This window comes from Aulonocara sp. 'chitande type north' Nkhata Bay, linkage group LG7 (genome assembly GCF_057382095.1).
Source record: "Aulonocara sp. 'chitande type north' Nkhata Bay isolate Kocher_YH1m ecotype deep benthic linkage group LG7, A_spYH_male_GT1.1, whole genome shotgun sequence".
Classification (NCBI taxonomy): Eukaryota; Metazoa; Chordata; class Actinopteri; order Cichliformes; family Cichlidae; genus Aulonocara; species Aulonocara sp. 'chitande type north' Nkhata Bay.
The window spans coordinates 68,694,491-68,718,007 of NC_141350.1; the positions used below are offsets into that span (position 1 = coordinate 68,694,491).

The following is a 23,517-nucleotide window of genomic DNA, read 5'->3' on the forward strand; positions in this document are numbered from 1 at the left end:
CTTAAAACCAGTTAGCTTTGGGCATACGAAGCTTATTTCCCAAACTTCCGATGGCCGGCACAGCTTGAAATCTGAACCTGTTCTGTGGCACGCCCGAACTTTTCTCAGACAAACCAAAAGTGTCACGGTGGTGCAGTGGTGAGCACTTTTTCCCCACGGCAGGTTCCTGGTCTGAATCTCCTCATCGGCAGTGGCCTCTGTGTGGAGTATCCCCCCCGAGAAGTCTGGCTTCCTCCGTGCTCGATCGTACGGCAGCGTCCTGACCTTGTAGCTGTAACAGCCTGCTCACACGACCCAAACCGTGCATCAGGCGGCTTTTTCTGTCATCATTTATTAAACGTGAGTTTCTTTGGGTAAGATGTGCGGAGCTGTGGGCGTCACTCTCAGTGTCACATCTGGTCCCGAGCGTCTCGCCGTCGTTTCCTGCGAGCAGCAGATGCGACTCGTCGTGCCTCATTAAGACACAGCAGGTTCCATCTTCAAGCCCTGACACCTTTTACTCACCCTGCTTCCTGTTTAACATGTAAGGTGGTATCACACATCTACCTGACTGCATCTTTATCTGTTAAACTGTCATCACAGCTCCATTACCAACACCACTGAAGGGTAGAGACGTCTAAATTTTGCACCGTGAAGTGGATTTTTCCTGGGTGGCTGCCTTTAGCAGCAGGGAGAGTGAATCTGGTTCAGGATGGCATTAGTATTATCAGGGAAGCTCAGCGGGGAAATTGCCCTCCTGTCAAAGGGTTATTTCAGTCAGTCTTCCACACAGAAGAAATTTCCAGAGGGACTGCGAAACCATCGACCTGACACTCGGCCGCCCACTGAGCGGCAAAACTGCAAATACGAAAGGATCCGATTCGCTGCAAAGCTTCGGCCTTTCCTTTTTGCTCCTCCTGGCCATTTCTCACTCTAAATGCGTCTCCGTTTTCCTTCTGCCTTTGCTTTAGTTTTCGCTCGTATCCTGCAGATCAAACCTCCCATTTTATCAGAATGTGATGGTTCTACATGAGGGTGAGTAGGGCATGACATGACGGGACAAAGACGCCAAAAACAGGCCAAACTTCAGCCAACAGAACGCCTGAGACAATCCGTCCATATCAGTCATGAATGTTCTGCTGCGTTGGATTAAGCTTGGGATCAGGATAGTTAATGTCCGCACGTCTACTAACATATGTGCAGAAACTGATTTTGCATGTTTTGTGTTTGTTGCACTTAGTCATTTATTTAGTTACTATAACTAAATAGTTCCTTTTAGCTTTAGCTATGCATATTGTTTTGGGAATATAAAGGCTGTATTAATGCACTGAGAGCTGAAAAGCTCCAAAAATATCTACAGTATGTAAAAATGTAAAGAGAAGCTCTGAGACTCGCATAAAACAATCTGACTTAAACACAAACTTGCACAGATTCATCACACCACTGTCATTTTTCTTATTTGTGCCATTCTTGTCACAGTGATGGTTTCTGGTTTTGACCCAACAGTGAACAGTAAGAGACAATTTGGGGAAGTGGAGCTGAGAACCGTGCACAGCGTTTCTGTCCCTGCTGTGAAGAACTCGACGGCTGCAGTCATCTCTGACTCACGTTGGCCTTTGAGCTCAGGGCTGATGGTGAAACAAATCTCAGATGTCTTTGTTTAATACTATGTTAGTACACATAAATAACCCAGCACCATGGGGGGCTTACATAAGCACACTGGCTTGTGCTTATGTAACGTCTTTGCCAGAACAAACATGCAGATCAGCAACAATGACATCTCCGTATCGGATCAATCAGGGTGCGACGGAAACCGAGGCCAAAGGAAGCAGAGAGAGAGCTGACAGTATGATGTGCTTACTGTTCTGCCATGGTGAATATAGGAAGATAAAGGGTGTGGGAGTCATTCTGAAGGAGAGAGGACCAGACAGGATCATGAGTCTGAAGCTGGAAATCCAAGTGGTGACGCTGAATGTTGTCAACATCAGTTTACTGTAAAGCAGAGGTGTCCAACTCCAGGCCTCGAGGGCCGGTGTCCTGCAACTTTTCCATGTGTTCCTGCTGCAACACACCTGAATAAAATTAGCAGGTCATTAGCAAGAGTATAGAACGTGACTGCATGCGTGGTGATTCAGCCATTTAATTCATGTTACAGCAGCTCATGAGTGAATGAACACGGTGCAATAAAAGTACATTTGTCCAAACACATACTTCACTTTTATTTACTTGAGTAGGGTTACAGGTTGCCACCTCGGCATGCAGTCAAGTTCGATAGTCTTGCTAATGATCTACTCATTTTATTGAGGTGTGTTGCAGGACAGCCGCCCTCGAGGACTGGAGTTTGAGAACCCTGGTCTAAAGGATGCATTTGGAAATCCAGAAGAGGAAGCAGAAGAAGGATTAATGCTGCACAGAGTTCAGGAAGGAGCTGAGTGGTAGGGAAGAGTCGGCAGGTGACTGGGAAAGTTCAGCTGCAGTGCTGAGTGAAACTGCCAGGAGGTGTTTGCTGTTTCCTCTGAGGAAAGAGGACGAGGAGACTTTGAATACTTTCCTGCTCTTCCTCATTCCTCCACAAAGGACGAGGTAAGAGAGGAGTGCTGAGAGGTGGCAAAGCTGTTGTACGTGAGTGTCGACTCTAAGGAAGAAGTCTAAGTTGCTTGAAGACGTTTCACCTCTCATCCGAGAAGCTTCTTCAGTTCAGAACTGAAGAAGCTGAAGGGGAGACGACAGAGATGGGAGCAGCAAAGTCTTCCTGAGACTCCGGGTTCGATGGGCTCGCCTTTCAGCTTCAGATATTAAATAATGATTTTATAATCCATTCTTTCTTTCTGCAGTTTTCTCAGCATTTTAAGCCAATCCTGTGAGTGAGCTCTGAGCTCGCTGTCAGCCTTCCTTCCAAACTCATTAAAGGCACAAGAAGCATCAGGTGGCCGTGGACAGGAGCACATTTTTCAGATTCTGGTTTCAGCTCCACTGCTAACACGCGATGTGATTTATTACAGTCTGAAGTGACTCATATGCCCTCCATTCATCTGTAACAGCCGTCTTATCTCTGGCACACCGATTCCTCAGCCTAGCTCATCATAGACGAGTCCTTTCATGTGCACCTGATTGTTGCTGCCACGTTTGGTTCCAAGTGAGAAAACAGAATATTCGTTTAGCAGAATTCACTCAAAGATACTTCATGTAAGAGCTGATGAGACAAAGTTAATGGTCAAAGATGTCATCTGTATATTTAGTAACGAGATGACAGGCAGCACCACATGAATGGTTTCATCTTACATAAACTGGAAGTAGCTGGCCTTTTCCTCCTTGAGTCATATAATTGGTCATACTTTTAGTACCGTCTCATACAGTCCAGCGATGTGTTGCCGACCCATATGTGCTGTGATTTCTACGTCACTTAGCGTTGCTTTGCTTACATTTGACCTCTGATTTTTTTGATCAAATCCGATGTTTTTGTCTGCTCGTTCACACTACAAATAAAATGCGACAGCAAACGCGCTCTAGTGTGAACGCTCAAAGCGCCACATGCGCAAAAGAAGACGTCACACACAACGCGCTCTGTTTAGACCCAGAGTACAGTATTGTTTGACTGATGACCTTAATATAAAGACTTCGGACTTTACGTTTCCCAATTTTTGCTTTAAGTTATTTTGTTATTGACATAATAATGTAAATAACCTAATAATGATCCTTATTGCTGTTTTAGAGGAGCGCTGCTTCAAAGGATAGCTGCAGATTTCTGTCAGAATCTGCAGATTATACAGAACAAAGAAAATGTTCACGTTTCTCCAACGCTGTCTTCACTGACATCTACACTGGTTGGACAGGAAGCGTTCGCGATGTCTTCTCCGGAGCTGATAATTGGCGTCTGTCTTGTGTCGGTGACGTAAAAGACGGATTTAATGCGACATGGCCATCAAACAGCAGTCGCTTTCTAAAACATCGGATATGTATGGGATTCAGCACCACATATGAAAGTGACCCAGATCGGATTTGATGCCCTTTCGCCTGCAGTGTGAACGTAGCCTTGGTGAGGTACGGCGTAACAAGCTGCTCTAATAAACCCAGCAGAGACTCATACGTGCTGGAAGAGTGAAAACGTGGCACTTCCAGATTATTCTAAAACCTCTGCAGCCAACAGTTTTAGTTTGTATTCTCTCAGCTGTAGACTCTGTTAAAGGATTTAAGTATTTAAATATTAGAAAATGAACTCAAACAAGCTTAGTCTACCTACAAAGTTGATGAGGTCTGCAAGTACAGCGTGGGTGTCCGTGTTTAGGATCAGATACAGGAAAAAAAAATACTCGAGGAATAAAGCTGCATCAGGAATGTAGATGTATCACTGATGCTAAAGATTTCATACACTGAGAAACATTAAACCCTCCTACTCGTCCACAGAGGACTGAGCGATCTTCCAGGAATGGTGATGGTGGAGAATTGATTGGTTGGCAGGCATCGATAATCAATAATCAAGTTCCAGGTTCCCCAAACAAAGTGACTCTCTCCTCCACGTGTTTGTGGCAGGATGAATGTTATTTCTCGGTTCAACCCACTTTCAGCCTGGCGCATTAGTATAAATAGTGGCCATTTGAGCATTCCTGGATCGCTTACCTGTGATCTCCTTTTTGGTCACCTGACTTCCCTTTGGCGTTGCAGAGATCATTCTGAAGCCTCCGTCGCGGCTGGTAGGTGTGTACTCATTGTAGTGCGTACATTACCTTACTTGGTGGTAAACAGATATTGTTTTTAGGTCATAGCTGTGGAAGCCTCCTATGAGCCACTCTGCTCATGTTTCATGACGCGCTTTACTCAGTACGTAATTCAATTTTGTTACGATCTCTGCCTTTTGTTGTTCTTTTATAGTAATTATTATGCTTTGCAGGAAGTGTGGGCCTTAGTTTTAGGCAACGCCACGCTAACTGAAGTGCTGCTGCTTTGCTTTGACCGTCTGTTCCCGTTGCGAGGTTTCTTTTCCTGCTGCTGCCAGCTTTTCAAAGTGGACGTCGGCGTGGACAGCGGCCATATGCATGCCGGTTATGGGAGTCAGCTGGCGTACATATTAATTGACCGGATGATTAACTTATAGTCGGGCAGACGGCAAGTTGGAGCAACGCGGCGATTCCGTTTGCTCCAGATTTTAAAGTTTGAACTCGATTGTATTGTATGTTGTTTTTTAGTTTGGATTTTTGTTACGCCACTGGTGGGAGGCCCTTTTTCTTGCTGCAGATCACCAGTGTGGTCATGCAGTTGGGTTATTCTCCAGCGCTACATTAGTTTTGTTGTAATATATTAAAATTTTCTTTATTCTTTTTTTCAGATGCGGAGTGCCGACGTGGAGGAGACGAGGGTGGTGGGATCCTTTGAGTGCACACACCTGCCTTGTTTAGTTTATTAGTGTGAGTGTGTGATTTTGTGTTGCACTTGTGTCTTGGTGTGTTTTCTTTTTGAGTTTGTGCGTGGCATCCCTGCCCCTCCACTGGTAAGCCTCAGCTCTGAATACCTTTTTAAGCATATCTGTACATGGATATTTATGATTGTGCTTTTATACGGTGTTTTAAATAATTATTAATAAATTGTCAACTTGTTTTACCATTGAACCTCGTCTCTGTACTGAGTATAACAAACCTAACTGCCTTCTTGGTGATTAGTGTTACTTCCAGTATTCTCTGGGTGAAATTCCCAGAGTGGCGTTGTCTTTTAAACTGTGAAGAGTATTTACTTTATTCTCCAGCACAAATTAATCATTAAGCAGCACAATCGACACATCAGAGTTACACCTGTTAAAGTGTTGGGGGGTAAATTTAGAACTGGGTTCTAGATGTCCTGTTCCAAATTGGGCGCTCCTGGTTTCTGGATAGTCGGGGAGGACATCCTGCCCTAAACCCCACCAAGCAGCATGAACGTTGTTTATGTCATTCACATTATTCACTGAGAAGCAGCTCACAGTGCCTCCTGCTGAACTGCAGCCAGTGTGTGTTTGCGAGGCCAACAAGAAGTGCAATACCTCCCCTCAACTGACTGCACACTCACAAGAAAAATTCAATAATGAAAGCCAATATTTTGATTAGAAGAATAAAACTAGAGTGTCTGAAACTGTAACCCAGTAAATTCGATTGCTGTATTGTGCCGGCCTCTGAGCATTCACTGAATTACCTCTTAAATGTCCTGAGAACAAAATCACATCTCTCACAGCTCAAGTTGAAAAAATAGAGGACTGAATAAAGAAGCATCTTCAGCTGTTTATTGAACACTGTGCAGGATTCATTTTAGCGACGACTTCCTCATTCAAACAAAACACACTGAAAAAGCCAGAACAGCAACAACACACACATTTCAGATTTAATGAGGAAGTCTCAGAGCAGAAAAGACGAATGATTCTCTTTTCAAGTCTGCTCACACTTCACCTTTTATTCAACAGACGTAAATGTGAAGAGCTCCGACAGCCCCCCACCCCTGCTCGGCTCTGCCCCCACCACATGGCAGGTGGGGAATGCTGAGGACGATTAGGTGGAGGAAGGCAGAAAGCCTGGGCTTAGCACAGAATACAGCAGTGGACCAAACGTTCTGATGAATCGCCTTCAGTTTTCTTCACACACTGAGCTTTTTAGATGTACTAGCTTATCTGTCACGGCCTTATAAGCCCAAAACAAAAAAAAGAGTCCAATAAAGGCCGTGGGTGGAAACAGGTGGTTCGTCCCAGAACGCACTTCCAGCTTGATTCTTAAAAAAATAAATAAATAAAAAAAAGGTTTGTTTCGTGCTAAAATTTAAACCTAAAGTCAACCCAATCATTTTTGCAACTTGGACATGAAAGTTAAATTAATTTGTTCCCAAGTGTTCAATCTTAAACCCTCGGTCGTTTCCATCGCACCCCATCCGTTAATCCATCAATTAATGGGAGGCTTTTCCAAAAGCAAGATTACAGATTTAAATAGCAAATCTAAAAGTTCTTACTGTTCTAAATTATGATTCATAAGAAGTAAGCAAAAATGGCCACAGCATTATAGCTGAAACACCAGCACGGTCTAGCTGCTTCCCTGCTCTGTGTGTTTAGTTACTCCTCAGACCGGAGTCGGTGAATTGCAGCTCGACCCCACACCACGCAGAGCACTGTAGGCAGCCAGGCTCCTGTAGACTGTGGCCCTGTTAGCTCTCCCCCAGCAGGACTTTCAGAGCAGCTGGAAATGAAGCCCTATGAACTGCATCCTCACTTACCCGAAGTCTCAACCTCAGTGGCTGCTGGTCATCAGCAGAGAGGAGGCGGCGAGAGATCCTCAGTGATGTCATCAGGATATATTCTGCACATTAGCTGATTCTTTGTTTACAAGCCTCTGAGATGTAGCTGAAGCAGGCATGATGGTGCGCTGGAGAAACCTGGAGTCACAAGAGCAGAAATTTCTGACGCTCTCGTGGTTAAAGGAACTTTAATCATCCTTTCAACACGTCAAATTTACTGATACATGCGGCAGGTCCAATGTCATCAATGCAGTCGTCGATGAGCGGTAAAGGAGATGCGCCAGGAAGCGTTACAGCGTTCCCGTTGCTCAGGTCTGTAGCATCCTAGACTTTGATCAGCTTTTATGTGCAGTGACATGGAGAACTCCATGAGCTACAGCGTCTAACGAGAGATTCCACTTCCTTTTTCATAACCTCTTTTTATTGGGTTAGCATGTTATGTACTCTGTTTAATATGTGCAGGATTGGTGAGAACAACCACCACAAACCTTTAACAAACAGAAGAAATGCCCCAGAGCAGGAGGAGAGAGCCCAGCCACATGCAGGCTTCGATCGTGGCTGGTAACACTCAGTAAGACTTAACTAGTGAGTGAGACAATAGACCCATCAGGAAAGAGCTGACTGATCTGAGAGATCATGTGAGCAGCGGTTTCACTTCCTCGTACTCCTATACAGTGGCGTGTCCAGCGGGGTGGCCTGGGGGGGCACAGGCCATCCCCCCAACCAGACTGGCCACCCCAGGTGCCACCCCGAAGCTAAAACAATAAAATTCAATCAAATATCAAATGTACGATCATGTTAATGATGATAATAATGGATTGGATTTATATAGCGCTTTTCAAGGCACCCAAAGCACTTTACAATGCCACTGTTCATTCACTCTCACATTCACACACTGGTGGAGGCAGCTAGAGTTGTAGCCACAGCTGCCCTGGGGCAGACTGACAGAAGCCAGGCTGCCATATCGCACCATCGGCCCCTGTGGCCAACACCAGGGTAAAGTGTCTTGCCCAAGGACACAACGACCAGGACAGAGAGCCCAGGGATCAAACCGGCGACCTTCCGGTTTTCACAGTGAAGCTCAGATATCCGAGTGTAAGTGAATGCAGCATCGGCTTCTGCACTATGAGCATCACCTTAGGAAAGGTAGGAGAGCCAAGCACGAAAGACGGTGTTCTGGGAATCCATCCTACCTGGCAAACCATCCTACCCGTTGTTTCTGCGCATGCGCACAACACGAAATTAAGTGCCAAACCGTCCTACCTTTGTGAATGTCACCTACAAGCATACTTAAACGGCTAAAATTTAGTGGCAAATCGTCCTACTTTTGTTAATAACAGCTACAAGTATACTCTGATGGGCAAAGTTAGGTGGCAAACCGTCATACCTACTTAAATTGGTGCTGGAATTACTCTGTGACAGCAGAAATGTGCATAAACTACTTACGGTAGGACGTTTTGCCAAAGTAGGATGGTTTGTCAGAAAACAATTTTCGGCGAAAGAAAATGAGGAGAGAATAAATGTCCCGGTACGTAATATTAAGTTTGTTGAGTTTAGTAAACTTCGGTGAAATTAGAATACAAAGAAAAAAATAACACTTGAAGAATTATTGCAGCCGTCGAATATTTCAGACAGTATGCTACTGAGGGAGCTAACATAAGAGTTATGAGTTATAAGATATAATCCAAGTCGTAACATTGCTGTATGGAGCTGCAGATTTGGTTGCAGGTTAAAGGCCGGTCTGTGAAAATATTGTCGGGCATAAACCGGTCCGTGGCGCAGAAAAGGTTGGGGACCGCTGCTTTAAATAATGTTTCCTTTTATAAAAGTAGGATAATGAAAAAACATTTATCATAAAATTTATTATTGACATGTTTGTGGCAATTAATATGTGAATCAACTAAATGGGGGGGGGGGGGTGTTAGCCCAACTGGTCTTAAACTAAGAAACACTAAAGTTACATTTGAAAACAATTTAAAACAAAACATCCCCATTCTAAAATGTCATGTGACAATCTGATTGGCTTACGGAGTGATGATGTCACAAGGACTTTGTTGCCTTTGATCTGAAGTCTATAAATAGGGGTCAGAAGCAGCAATTAATCAGTTTGTTCACAGCCTTCAAACATTCGACCAGAGATACATTTGGAAATATTTCTAAGCCTTTTCAGAGTCACTGTGCACGGGCTCCAACATGCCTCCACGAAAAGGCCAACAAAGACAAAAAGATTATGCTCCCTGTCCTTTGTGTTCTGGCCGGCCAATCTCTCCAGGAGAAATTGTGCGGCCAATCTCTCCAGGAGAAATTACCACGGATGGTGTCTTATCAGTCCAAAGAGCATTACAGGAAAGTCAGAAGGAAAAATCTGACCTACATTACAAAATTAAACAAATTGAAGAAGAGAAGCTTCAACTAGAGGAAAAGTGCAGACAACTGGAAGCACGAAATAAAGACCTGGAAGAAAAACAGCAACGCCAGCCTGATATAAAAATGATCAACGAGGGCTCGGGAGTGAAGTTTGATGAAGGACGAGAGAAGATTTTTTCTCGTTTTCTTTCATCAGGAACACAGAGTGCTGAATTAAAAGAAACATCTGCCCAGCTTCAACGAAAGAAAGCTAATATTGAGGAGATACAGTGGGATCTCCAAAACATTGAGAAACAGAATCAGGTGCTTCGAGGAAAGCTCAATGAAGCGGAGAAAACAATTGAAAAAATCCACCAACAGAAGACTGAACAGGAAATACAAATGCAGGACGAACTCAAAGCCATGCAGAAATTGTACAACAATCTGAAAGTCAAGTGTGGTGAAACAAAGCGCAAAAATAAAGAGCTTCTTGAAGAGAAAAAGCAACAGGAAGAAGAAAAACGTATTATCCAGGACTTTGAGAGAAGGCATCTAGAATTGCAAGAATTTTATAATAAAGAATATGAGGAAACACTTCAACTGAAAAGAGAAAAGGAAATACAAATGAAGGACAAACTCAAAGCCACACGGAAATTGTACAACAATCTGATAGTCAGGTTTGGTCAAATAAAGCGCAAAAATAAAGAGCTTCTTGAAGAAAGAAAGCAACAGGAAGAAGAACAACGTATTATCCAGGACTTTGAGAGAAGGAATCTAGCATTGCTAGAACTTTGTGAAACACCTGAACTGGAAAGAGAAAAGGAAATACTGGAAAAACGATGTTCAGAGATGCAGTGTAGGATTGATAGAATGAAGAGGAAACACTCAAAGGTCATTAAGGAGATGTTGTTGGAGTCCAGTGACTTGAAGAGCCAAATAATTGAAATGCAGGCACAAAAGCAACAACAAGAGAAAATGCATGAAGACCTGCAGCGTACGAGTCAAGAAATCCAGAGAAAAAATGAGCTGTTAGAAGAGATGCACAACAAAAAGCAAGAAAAGCTTAGAAAAAAACAAGCAACCTTAAAAGAAATGAAGCAAAGATGCCAGCAACTCGAGCAGCAGAATGCAGAAACAAACGATCAGCTGAGAACCCTTATCCTGGAGAAGGAGCTCATGGAAAAATACCTGAAAAAGAAGAAAAAAGGCTGGTTCTGCCGCTTATTCAGATGATTTAGCCTCGTCCTCCTCCACCTGTGATCCATCTTACTTTTCACCTCTCCTGTCCCCCCTAACACATATTCTCCACCTTCTTCATCTTTTTTCGTTTTTCACCCTCCCCCCCCAACCAGTCCCAGCAGTTGACTGTCCCCTCCTGAGCCTGGTTCTGCTGGAGGTTTCTGCCCGTTAAAAGGCAGTTTTTCCTCCCCACTGTCGCCTCGTGCTTGCTCAGAGGGGGTTGTTGGGGTTTCCTCCCCTCCTCCTTTCCCCCCTTCATTTACTTATTTGCTTGTTTAACTTTTCTTTTGTTGTTTCTGTAGTTACTTGTTTTACTTTTTTCAACTTATGTAAGAAAATAATAAACCAATTGAATTTATCCTTTGAGTATTTTTCATCTAATCTTTACAGAGTTAAGCTCTGTCTTTTATTTGCTTGTTAAAACCCCATCAATGGTGAAGTAAAAACCCTGGGACATGGTTTAAAACGTTGAAATAGACTAACCAGCTAGTCTAAAACTAAGAAACACTTAAATATTACGTTAAATTGAAAACAGTTCAAAAGAAATATCCCCATTCAAAACTGTCATGTGATAATCTCATTGGCTTATGGAGTGATGATGTCATAGGACATCATCACTCCAGCAGTTCAATAAGGCTGATAGAAGGGTACAAAGAAAGGGGCAAGGCAAACTGATGCAAAACTAAACTTTAACCTAAACTGGGTGAACTAAAACACAACATGAAGAACCCTGACATGAACAAACCTGGACATGAATACATGCGACCTGGAAACATGGTGTGAAACAACAGACGACCTGGGCCCTGTTTCAGGAAGCCGGTTTAGAAAACTTAGAGTGAAAAACGATACTCAGGGTTGAGTAACCCCGAACTGTCCAACTCGGAATATTCGGTTTCAGAAAGGCTGATAACAAGTAGTTCAATCAACGCGGAGTTGCTTTAACCCCAAGTGAAGCGCGCGGACGAGCATACATAAAGCCCTGATAAGCGGAGCACAGAGTAAGCGAGTCACCATGGAGACGGAGGGAAAGAAGGCGCGGTCAATGTATTTTACAGCGCTTGAGGCCGAAATTCTGATGGCAGCATATGCCGATAACATGCAAATTTTGCGGAAAAAAAGTAACACAGCCTCAGCTGCAAAAGAAAGGGAGCATGCATGGCAAAACATAGCCGACAGCGTCAATGCGTGAGTGTTAATATAAACATTGATCTAGGGATTTCCACCCATTTAACACGTTATTTTATCATATGTTATTTTATTTGTTATTTTATACATTTTGTTGTGATGTGATGTGAGCGCAGGTGCAACCCAACAGGCCCCAAACGTGCCTGGCAGCAAGTAAAAATGAAATATAAAAATATAGTCCAAACAGGTGAGGTGTAATTGTATTATGAGCCATAGTGCTTGGTCTGTTTGTCCCATGTAAATCAATTGCAGTTAGAGGCTACATTAATATTCTTTCTGTAAGCACTTATTGAAATTATCTGAGCACATTACAAGTACATATTTGCTTACTCTGTATGCTCAAATGTGACCCCGTTATAGCCAACAGAAAAAAAGCGGAGGCCCGAAAAACAGGTGGGGGTCCTCCACCACTACCACTCACAGAGGCTGAGCAGTTGGCCCTCAGCCAAAACAGTGGGCGCCCTGTGGCTGAAGGCATCTCTGCGGGGACATCCTCTGAGTCAATAACCCCGCAAGACACAAGTGCCTACATAGGGGGTAAATTCAAAATAATACATGATGTGCATACATCCTTTCTTCACAGTCACCTTTGCAGTGCGACACATTCATTTGATAAACTCTTTACCATAATGGATTATTTTGTAGTGAAGTTATTGTCCTACTGATTTTGCCTTCCCTCAGTCTTGGTTGTCCTTGAGAGCATAATGACAATGACGTGTAAGCTGATTGGTATGTTTGTTAATTGCCATTTGGTCCCTTGTAAGTTATAAGTGACCTGTATAAACCTCATATTCTATCAGTTGATGGTGATGGTGTACTGCATCTGGTGCAGCCTCCTGTTGAGCCAGACCAACATGCAGTTGTGAGTAATACTCCACAGATTATATGAGTTTACAGTAGAACAGCAATGTTGTTTATTTCTTTACTACAGGAAAATAATGGAGAAACATTGACAGCTGTTACAGAGGAGGAAGCAACAGAGACACTTTATGAGGTTTACATCTTTTAATACTTTGTGTACAGGAAACACAGGTGACCAATAAAGCCAGTTGAACAAAAAATCTGTTTATTCTTCTTTCAACATGTTGAGGTGATGGGTCAAAAGAAATGATTGTGACATATGGTGTCTCTGACTGCGCTTCCATCTTGTATGTCCGTGGGAGGGTCAGGATGTTCATGGTTTGGATCACTGCTGATGTTTGGTTCAGAAGGACAGTGTTCTCCTCTAATTGTGGCAATGTTGTGAAGAATCACACATGCCACAATAATGTCACATGCCCTTTCTGGGGTGACCCTGAGTCTTTGCAGGCACTGGAACTGGGCCTTAAGCATTCCGATAGTCATTTCAATTCTGGCTCTTGTCCTGCAATTAGCCAGATTATATCGCTGCTGTGGGTCAGGGTAAGGGGTAAGCAAATAGGGTAAACATGGATACCCCCTATCACCAAGCAAGTAGCCAGTGAACTCTCCTAAGACAGGATACACTTCAGTTCAAATGTCCCTGAAGCAATTGGTCTTTATATATTTTAAAGTATTCTCAACTCACCATGTCCAAATTTTGTGCTCAGTGTACATTCACGGAATATTTGTGAGTCATGGACAGAGCCTGGCCACTTGGCTTCCACATTTGTGATAATGTTGGCAGCATCACATATGATCTTCACAGTGCAGAGAACACAAATTAGCATCCATTACTATAATGAAATAATTTGTTAGTTTGAAATGCTACAGGGAACTATGTACCTGTACATTAATGCTGTGGAAAGACTTCCTGTTCACATAGTCTCCTCCATTTACTGAAGGAGCAATGATTGGAATGTGAGTGCCATCTATACAGCCAATCACGCCTGGGAACCCTGGAAATAAATGTAAAATTTAAGTAGTAGTTCAAGTATCACCACATCATGAATTAAGTTTTGTTCATCCTGCTACCTGCAATTTTGTGGCATCCCTCTTTGATAAATCTTGTGGGTCTATGACCGGGGAACACCACAGACGAGTACAGGAGACGTTTCAGTGCAACTGTAACATTCCTGACTGCCCGACAGACGGTAGCCTTGGAAACGTGCTCAGCGTCACCAATATTATACAGAAAGCTCCCGTTTGCAAAAAACGAAGTGCAATACAAATAATATGCAATGAACTGAGAGCATGTCCGCGATGTGTCACATGCGTAATATATGGCCTGAGGATGTTATCCAAATAACTTATAGATTGTGCTGTGAAACGGTAACGTTCGCACAGACAATCATCAGGAAATGATAAAATGTCCAAACGCGCTCTGATCACTCTCTCCCGGCGGAGAGCTCTGCGGAGAATTTGGGCTTCACGATCTACTGGCTCTTCAAGGACGGGGCACGCCATGTCTGACACTTCCTACTGTCAGGTTTCCGACAAAGGGGCGGAGAACGTCAGGGTTAGTTGAAGCAAACCTGCTAGGGGGCAGGTTAGCTTCACGGCGTGTGTCGTCATAGTGACTCACTGAGGCTTCATCTGAACTCGCTTTGTGAAACCGAAAACCCAGAGTTTTCGTTAACTCAGGGTATACTTACTCAGTTTTTCCACTAAACCGGCTTCCTGAAATAGGGCCCTGGACATGAATACATGCGACCTGGAAACATGGTGTGAAACAACAGACGACCTGGGCCCTGTTTCAGGAAGCCGGTTTAGTGCAAACTCTGAGTAAGTATATCCTGAGTTAACGAAAACTCTGGGTTTTCGGTTTCACAAAGCGAGTTTAGATTAATTCTGAGTGAGTTACTATGACGACACACTCCATGAAGTAAACCTGCCCCCTAGCAGGTTTACTTCAACTAACCCTGACCTTCTCCGCCTCTTTGTCAGAAACCTGACTGTAGGAAGTGTCAGACATGGCGTGCTCCTTCCTTGAAGAGCCAGTAGATGTTGAAGCCCAAATTCTCCGCAGAGCTCTCCGCCGGGAGAGAGTGATTAGAGCGTGTTTGGACATTTACATCTTACTTTAAATGGAAAGAAGACAGAAATTATTGTTTTTGACCAAAATATGCCTCTGGGACAATTGACTGACACATTTGGGCCTGTTGCTAACTACCTTACTGATACTGCCAGGAATCTTGGAGTTTTCATGGATAGTTCCTTCAAACTTGACAAACAGGTCTCTAATGTGGTAAAAACTAGCTTTCATCAACTACGCCTAATCTCTAAGGCTAAACCCTACATACCACACAAAGATATGGAGAAACTCATCCATGCTTTCATTATGTCAAGACTGGACTATTGTAACTCTCTCTACTTGGGTCTACAATCTTCTCTTCTGCAGCGTCTCCAGCTGGTCCAGAATGCCGCAGCACGTCTCTTGACCGGCACTAGAAAGTTTGACTCTATCACCCCTGTTCTGAAAAATTTACACTGGCTTCCTATCAAATATCGAATTGATTTTAATATTCTATTGTTTACTTATAAAATTTTGAACAATATGGCACCTGACTACTTAGCTGATCTCCTCTGTCTGTACAGCCCTCAGAGAGCACTAAGATCATCGGGCCAACTGCTCTTGGTGCAACCTAGGTCTCGGCTGAAGACCAGAGGAGGCCGTGCCTTTGCCGTTGCTGCACCCAGGCTATGGAATACTCTCCCTCTTCATATTCGCGCGTCAGATTCCATTCAGTCTTTTAAATCACGTTTAAAAACGTATTTGTTTGATCTGGCATTTAAGGCGAATTAGGGTAATTTACATCTGGCTCTGTATTTAGATTATGTAATTATCTTATATTTTATATATTTGTAATTTATATTTTATTGTGATTTTATTTGTACTGCGATTTTAATGGAAAGCACTTTGGTGTACTTCGGTCTTAAAAATGTGCTATATAAATAAATTTTGATTGATTGATTGATTTTATCATTTCCTGATGATTTCCTGTGTGAACGTTACCGTTTTTCAGCACAATCTATAATTTATTTGAATAACATCCTCAGGCCTAATATTGCTCATGTGACACATCGCGGACATGCTCTCAGTTCTATTAGATTATTCTGTTATTATATGTTACCTTATATATGTAATCAAAGTAGGTGAATTAGAATACTGCTGTAGATCACATTATACCCTTTAATATAGAGTGTGTGAGCTGTATGTAGTTTAGTTCTCATTATACTTTTGAGTTAACAGAACATATTCACATATTAGTTCATTAGATAAATGTGCATCACTCTGTATCCTTGATCTGCTGGGAATGTGTTACACTGTTTTCTTGACATGCTTAATTGTTGAATCATGAAGAGAAGGTTGTAAGCAGGAGACTCTGTGTCTAAAGACAGGGGAGATAGACAGACCACATTCCACACCCCCACCTTACAGAAAGCAGAGAAACAACTGCCGAGGTCATAACTTAGGCGCTGTAACAGAGAAAAAATGTGATGTTTTGGCTTTTACGACTAGCTGGGGGCCACTAGAGACTATAAAAAGCTGAGCAACCCGTCACCATTTTGAGACATGTGCCTGACCCTCTGGTAGCATCTCTCCCGTCCGGACGTTGTAATGCTCTGACTGTTGAATTGTATGGAAATAAATGATTGTTGATTGAGCATTGATACACCGAGTATTGTCCCTCCTTCAGCCCAAAGATTCAAAGAATTGGGAGAATTCAACAACTTGGTGCCGTGTGACCCGGATCTTTGGTGTGCTGAGGAGGTGCAGATTTGACCTTTGGTGAGATCGTGAGGCGAGGTGAACAGAAGGCCGGCCTAAAACAGAAAGGTAAGCACAGCCTGTTGTATTATAAATACCAAATGTGCATATTGGGCTTTCCAAATTACTCTGTTCGCTGAGTCACATGTATTTTCACAGTAAATTTGTCGGTGTCTGGTTTTTGGCGCAAGATACTAACAACATAAGTTGAGGCTGAATTCCAGTGTGTTAAATAAACTGCTTCTACCGAGAAACTAATAAGATACTACGTTGAGCCAGTTGCAGCCACTTTACCTTCCACATTTAATTTTGTCTAATACTGGCTTCTGTAGCAATAATACATTAGAATTTATTCTGAAGACGCGGCCATTAGTCCAGTACATTGAAGTCGAGGTTTGTTTATTTTGTTTATGGTGTCAGTGACGTCCTGGCTTTTGCCGGCTATGAAATAGAAGTTGATTTAAGGAAAAGCAGATGCTGGCTTCACGGTGCAGTTGAACGCTGGCAACGCGAGAGCGAAACACGTCCGTAGGTTTGGTTTATGATACTTTTTTGTGTTACTTTTTTCCGCGGAATTTGCATGTTATCAGCATATGCTGCCATCAGAATTTCGGCCTCAAGCGCTGTAAAATACATTGACCGCGCCTTCTTTCCCTCCGTCTCCATGGTGACTCGCTTAATCTGTGCTCCGCTTATCAGGGCTTTATGTATCCTCGTGCGCGCGCTTAATTTGGGGTTAAAGCAACTCCGCGTTGATTGAACTAATTGTTATCAGCCTTTCTGAAACCGAATATTCCGAGTTGGACAGTTCGGGGTTACTCAACCCTGAGTATCGTTTTTCACTCTGAGTTTTCTAAACCGGCTTCCTGAAACAGGGCCCAGGAGGTCACACAAACGCACGCCCAAACACACACACACACACACACACACACATTGGAATGCTGATTCACTGAGAAGTGATCCACACACACACACACGCACACACACATACACGCTGATGCAATGAAGAATGCTTTGCTTATGCTGATATGCAAAATGCTGCACACAAACATCCCAATACATAATTTTTATGAGGAGCCATTGATTACTTAGAATGTGTTATATGTCACCTAGAAGGCATTTATGTAGATTTTAGGAATAAGGTCTAAAAAAGTTTGGTTATGAAAACAATGTCTGTGCGTGATGTCTGTTTATGGCTCAAGGCCTTGACTGAGTTCTTTGCTGTGCTTCACACAGCCCTGATGAGGAACAGTGGCACAGAGTGAAAATGATGAATTAATAGTGTAAGGTTAGGTTGGAGTACGGCATTTTCTGTGATTGAGTTTTAATTCAAGGAGGAACAAAAGGTGTTACGGCACCTGAGCTTCTCATTCCCACACAATATTGTCCCGGCAGGAAGCAAAATGTTCCTGTGAATTTCTGGTTGATTGTTTGGTTTTGTTTAGCGCTAGTTTCTTAATGATATTCTTGTAATCACTGATACTGGACGCTCTATGGTCCTAGTTTTACTGGACCTCTCTTCGGCCTTTGATATGGTAGACCATAACATTTTATTACTAAGACTTGAGCACACTGTGGGTATTAGAGGCACTGCCCTCGACTGGTTTAAATCATACCTCGCTGATAGATCCTTATCAGTTCACTTAGGCACCTTCTCCTCTTCCTCCGCTCCGGTCTGTTGTGGTGTGCCTCAAGGATCAGTTTTAGGCCCTATTCTCTTCTCATTGTATTTGCTCCCTCTAGGCGCAATCTTTGAAAAATACAATATCGCCTTCCATTGTTATGCCGATGACATACAGATCTATTTTGAACTTACTGACGACCTTGCTGTGTCCCTGCACTACTTTCAAGAATGCATGCGGGAGGTCAAAGAATGGTTCCTGAGTAATTCCCTCGTTTTAAATGATAAGAAGACTGAGATTGTGGTGTTCAACAGTAAAATCCCTCGTGCCCAACTCTGTGCTGCCCTGGGTTCCTTTGCTAGTTTTTCTTGTGACTATGTCAGTAACTTGGGTGTACTGCTGGATAGCTCGCTCAAACTCGATAAGCAAGTGTCTGCTGTAGTGAGATCTAGCTTCCACCAACTGCGCCTTATCTCTAAGGCTAGGCATTATATTCCGCATGAGGACCTGGAGAAGCTTATTCACGCTTTTGTGACCTCCAGGTTGGATTATTGTAACTCCTTGTACTATGGTCTTCCCTCTTCTCTTCTTCTTAAACTGCAAACAGTCCAAAATGCAGCAGCCCGCCTTTTGACTGGTACCAGGAAATTTTGCCATATTACCCCTGTCCTAGCTAGCCTGCATTGGCTGCCCATAAAGTACCGTATTCAATTTAAAGTATTACTCCTTACTTTCAAAACTATTAATAAATTAGCGCCAAGTTACCTTAGTGAACTTCTCAAACCACATACTCCTGCTAGAACACTCAGATCTGCCACTCAACTACTTCTGACCCGACCCAGATCTCGACTGAAGTCCCGGGGTGACCGTGCGTTTGCTCTGGCTGCCCCGGTACTGTGGAATACCCTTCCTCTCGACCTCCGCGCATCTGATTCCATTGCACTGTTCAAATCACGATTAAAAACCCACTTATTCAATCTTGCCTTTCCCTCTAGTTAATATTTCTTTTATGATTTTATATCATGCACTTTTATGCTCATTTAAATTCTTGTTTGCTCTGTACCTGTTGCTTTCCTATGTATTAGTGACAGTTATCTGTTTGCATATTTAGTACTTGCTTTGGTCCTATTTCTATTATCCTCCTCCTATACTCTATTTTACTTGTTAAGCACCTTGGCATACCCTTGGTTTTTAAGTGTGCTTTATAAATAAAGTTTATTATTTATTATAGTTTGATGTTATCAGTGAGCTTTGGCTTGTGTTCTTTCTCGTAAGCGAGAGAGGGATAGTTTTATGCTTGGACATGTCTGCAACGGGCCCTAGTTTGTGTTATTTTAGTAGTATTTTGTTGGTTATGTCTGTTTTCGTTTTGTTACAGTGCACTGAGATAAGAAAATCTGAGAGGTGTGATCCACCGGTGGTGATATGTTGATATTTTGTGAGTTTATGATTTAACAATCAGCTCTTTAAACCAGGCCTGAAAGATTGAGATTTAAAGCGCTATAAAATATTCTTACAAAAACAGTTGCAAAGTGTGCTTCTCCATGATTGCAATTGGCTTGGGAGAAATTCACTTATAGGGAACACTGAGAAGTTCTGAGTCTAAAAGGATTGCACCGAGTCAATCCGGCCCAAAAAACAACAAGGAATTGTTTTCCTTTAAAATGATGACGTCATCTTGCTGGTGATGGAGGCTCGAATAGGTTGCGCGTGAGACTCCATTATCAGCAACATCTGGTATGAATGTGTATGGATGTATGCATGTGACTGGACTGTGATGGACTGACGACTAAAAGTTTTGACTGACTTGATACTGAGACAATGACTGCACCAACTTTAGGATTAGTAAATGCCAATAAACAATTCATAAACAATTCACCCAGCTGACAAGAGAAGGGTGGATGCTTCGCTTTGTTTTGTTTTGTTTTTTCAGGAGCAGGAGGATAAGAGAGACTGGAGGAGGAGACTCTAGCTTCACATAAGTATGAACTGCAGACTTAACACTGTGGTTGCTGATTTTGAGTTACTGATGTTTGCATCAAGAAAACTGTGCTATATTAACTGTGTTTTGATTAAGGTATCATGTTATATTATTGGGAATGCCAAATGCTACAGTGGAGATAACTATTGATATCACTCATGACTGGAATATGTTATTATTAACCATAGCAGGCCACTGTAAAAAGTCAATTAAATTTTATAGAGGAAAATCGCCAAAATTGAACAATACCTATGAATGACTGGCCACATTCAGAATAGAGATATGCAATAATAAACATTGGTCCACGTGATTTAGGTTCTCACTTGAAATAGTAAGTTATTAAATGTAGAATATAATCACCAGGGACATTTGATAGGATGTGGTACTGCAAAAGAACAAGAGCAAAGTAAATAAAGAAAATATTGTGTTTAGTTTGGATAAATTCAAATTAAAATGTACCATTACACTCAGAGGATCAATATGGAATAAAACATATGCAAAATTTGTAGGAAGTACATGACTGATAACTGTTCTGTCCTGAGCGTTTGTTTCCAGAGCACCCACTTGACCACACCAACAGTTTCTCGCCACCGAGGCGGGGTACTTGTAAAAAGAATAAAATAAAAATCTGAGTTTAACAAAACATTTTAAATGTAAATATCAAGCTTACCTTTCTTTTTCCATGAAATGTGCTTGTGGGCACGCCAGCCATTTTGAAAAGGTGGGCAAAACAATTGGCAAGGCCACACCCCCACACGTGTGATATAATTTTAAAGGTACTGTTGCCCTCTCTAAGAAACATCAGGACTTAGAGGAGTGGCAAGTAGAGTATGCGAGCTACAAGCAAAAACTAAAATGTGTACTACAGTGTGCAAAAATGAAATACTGGGTCATCAGGGGGTCATGAGGGACATTTATAAAACTAAAAGTCCCACTAACCTTAAAGTGCACTTGAAAAGCTCACACAAGAAGGTTAACCTAGCTTACCTAGAAGACCTCATCAGGGGGAGCACACTCCCCCTCCTTGAAGAGCTCACCCACTCAACCCGCATCCCCAGAAAACAGCTAACCCCAGATAAGGCAGCGTGATGTATCCCGAGACAACAGGACTGGGACATCTAAATAAAGGTGTGAAACAATCGCCTTCAAAAGGTTATCAATTCACTTCAACCAAAATTAGGACCACACGGTGCGGCAAGAGTTAATAGTTATTAGTCTCAACACCCAAGGATAACCAGAAGAGCATGACTGATATGATGGAACTGGGATTTTGTTACACTTAATTTTTGCAAAACACAAACAAAACTAAATTGAAACTAAGGATTTTCAGAAAATAAAAACTACACTAAACTAGCAAAGAATTGGTAAAAACTGATTAAAACTGATGAAAATTGCAAAACTATTACAACCCTGGTCCAGACTAAGATGGTGTTGGACATCTTCAGGGCAGAAAAGGGTTGGTGTGACCAAGGTGTGGTTTGGCTTGTTGTATGTACATTTCAAAATGTTACAGCTCTGGATGGACCAGTTACCAGGGCATGGAAGGATGACAGACTTTATTACATGAGGAGAAGGGACATTTTCGGGATCGAAGATCCTCAGGGATGACAAGGCTGGAGCAACGGTACTCGAGAGAAGAATTTCTGATACTTTCTGAGATATGATGTCACCAACCTTCTCTTTTAATTGTCTAGCTCCAATGAATTGACACATGGGAGTGTGTCAAAAAGGGGGAGTTGAGTCCGAACATCAAACAATGGTTTTATGAACATCTTATGACGTTATTTCTGTGTTTAATAATTTAGCTATGGTAAAACTTAAGCTTATAATGTGTTAGACTTAGAAAGGGTTCACTAATTTTTGATTTCTTTTACACACACATAGATTATGATTAGAATAGGTCCTGAACATAATATTTTAAACCAAATTTGAATCATTAGAAGAACAATGGATAACAATATTAGATTATCAAGGCTAGGGAGAGAGGTGTTTTGGTTTTCTGTCTCTTGCAGAGAAAGGAACAGACACCAGACGGGGACACGGAGATGTGAGGACCCTTCACAGCAGAGACAGATGTAGGGACAGCCGAGACAGCAACTGGGGTCAAGTGTCATGACGTTTGGGCTCCTGGAGAAGATGGATCCCACAAACACAGCAATAACCATGAAGGGGTTGGCGAAAACCAGGAACACCAGACACGCCGGTGACCCCAAAATACACAGATCCTTGTTTGAAATCGGGGCAGAATAATCCCCAGAACTGTGCAATGACTAAAGGGTGGTCTAACCCCGGAGGTCGAAGAAAGAAGCTGAGAATCACCCAACTGGAAGACACTGGTAGCTGCAGCAATAAAAATAAAGGTTAAAAGCTCCTTAGACAGAGGTTCTAGTCTAAGTACATTTGAAAGGTATAAGGTGGCATTAAAATGGGAGTGGAAAACTGGAGCACCAAAATAAAGCTGTGGGAGAATTGGGGAGTGATGGGAGAGTCATCTGTAACTGCTGTTATGGTTGTAAATCTAACTTTGCTTGCATCTGAACTGCGTGAACACAGAGGTCATCCCACATATGGTCCACCCGTTAAAGGGGGACAGAGGGCCTCAGGATCAAGAAAACTTGGACCTTGCGACCCTGGAGTGCATGTTGTAAGTGATCTCTTTCAGAGATCAAAAGGGGGAATTATTAGATTATTCTGTTATTATATGTTACCTTATATATGTAATCCAAGTAGGTGAATTAGAATACTGCTGTAGATCATATTATACCCTTTAATATAGAGTGTGTGAGCTGTATGTAGTTTAGTTCTCATTATACTTTTGAGTTAACAGAACATATTCACATATTAGTTCATTAGATAAATGTGCATCACTCTGTATCCTTGATCTGCTGGGAATGTGTTACACTGTTTTCTTGACATGCTTAATTGTTGAATCATGAAGAGAAGGTTGTAAGCAGGAGACTCTGTGTCTAAAGACAGGGGAGATAGATAGACCACATTCCACACCCCCACCTTACAGAAAGCAGAGAAACAACTGCCGAGGTCATAACTTAGGCGCTGTAACAGAGAAAAAATGTGATGTTTTGGCTTTTACGACTAGCTGGGGGCCAATAGAGACTATAAAAAGCTGAGCAACCCGTCACCATTTTGAGACATGTGCCTGACCCTCTGGTAGCATCTCTCCCGTCCGGACGTTGTAATGCTCTGACTGTTGAATTGTATGGAAATAAATGATTGTTGATTGAGCATTTATACAC

The 23,517-nt window shown here is 42.4% G+C and overlaps 1 protein-coding gene and 1 long non-coding RNA gene across 2 annotated transcripts; one reads left to right on the forward strand and one right to left on the reverse strand.

Annotated features, from left to right (window-relative positions):
• Positions 1 to 9,345: 9,345 nt before the first annotated feature.
• Positions 9,346 to 12,024, forward strand: LOC147326834 (uncharacterized). Its single transcript, XM_086302192.1, has one exon. It carries the CDS (start codon positions 9,415 to 9,417, stop codon positions 10,798 to 10,800), a length of 1,386 nt encoding a protein of 461 aa, XP_086158318.1. The 5' UTR covers positions 9,346 to 9,414; the 3' UTR covers positions 10,801 to 12,024.
• Positions 12,025 to 12,666: 642 nt separating this feature from the next.
• LOC147326835 (uncharacterized) lies at positions 12,667 to 14,363 on the reverse strand. Its single transcript, XR_015130632.1, has 3 exons — positions 13,735 to 14,363; positions 13,538 to 13,649; positions 12,667 to 13,460 (listed from the first exon to the last, which is right to left on the reverse strand). It is a non-coding gene; the product is annotated as an uncharacterized LOC147326835 (long non-coding RNA).
• Between the last annotated feature and the right edge of the window lie 9,154 nt (positions 14,364 to 23,517).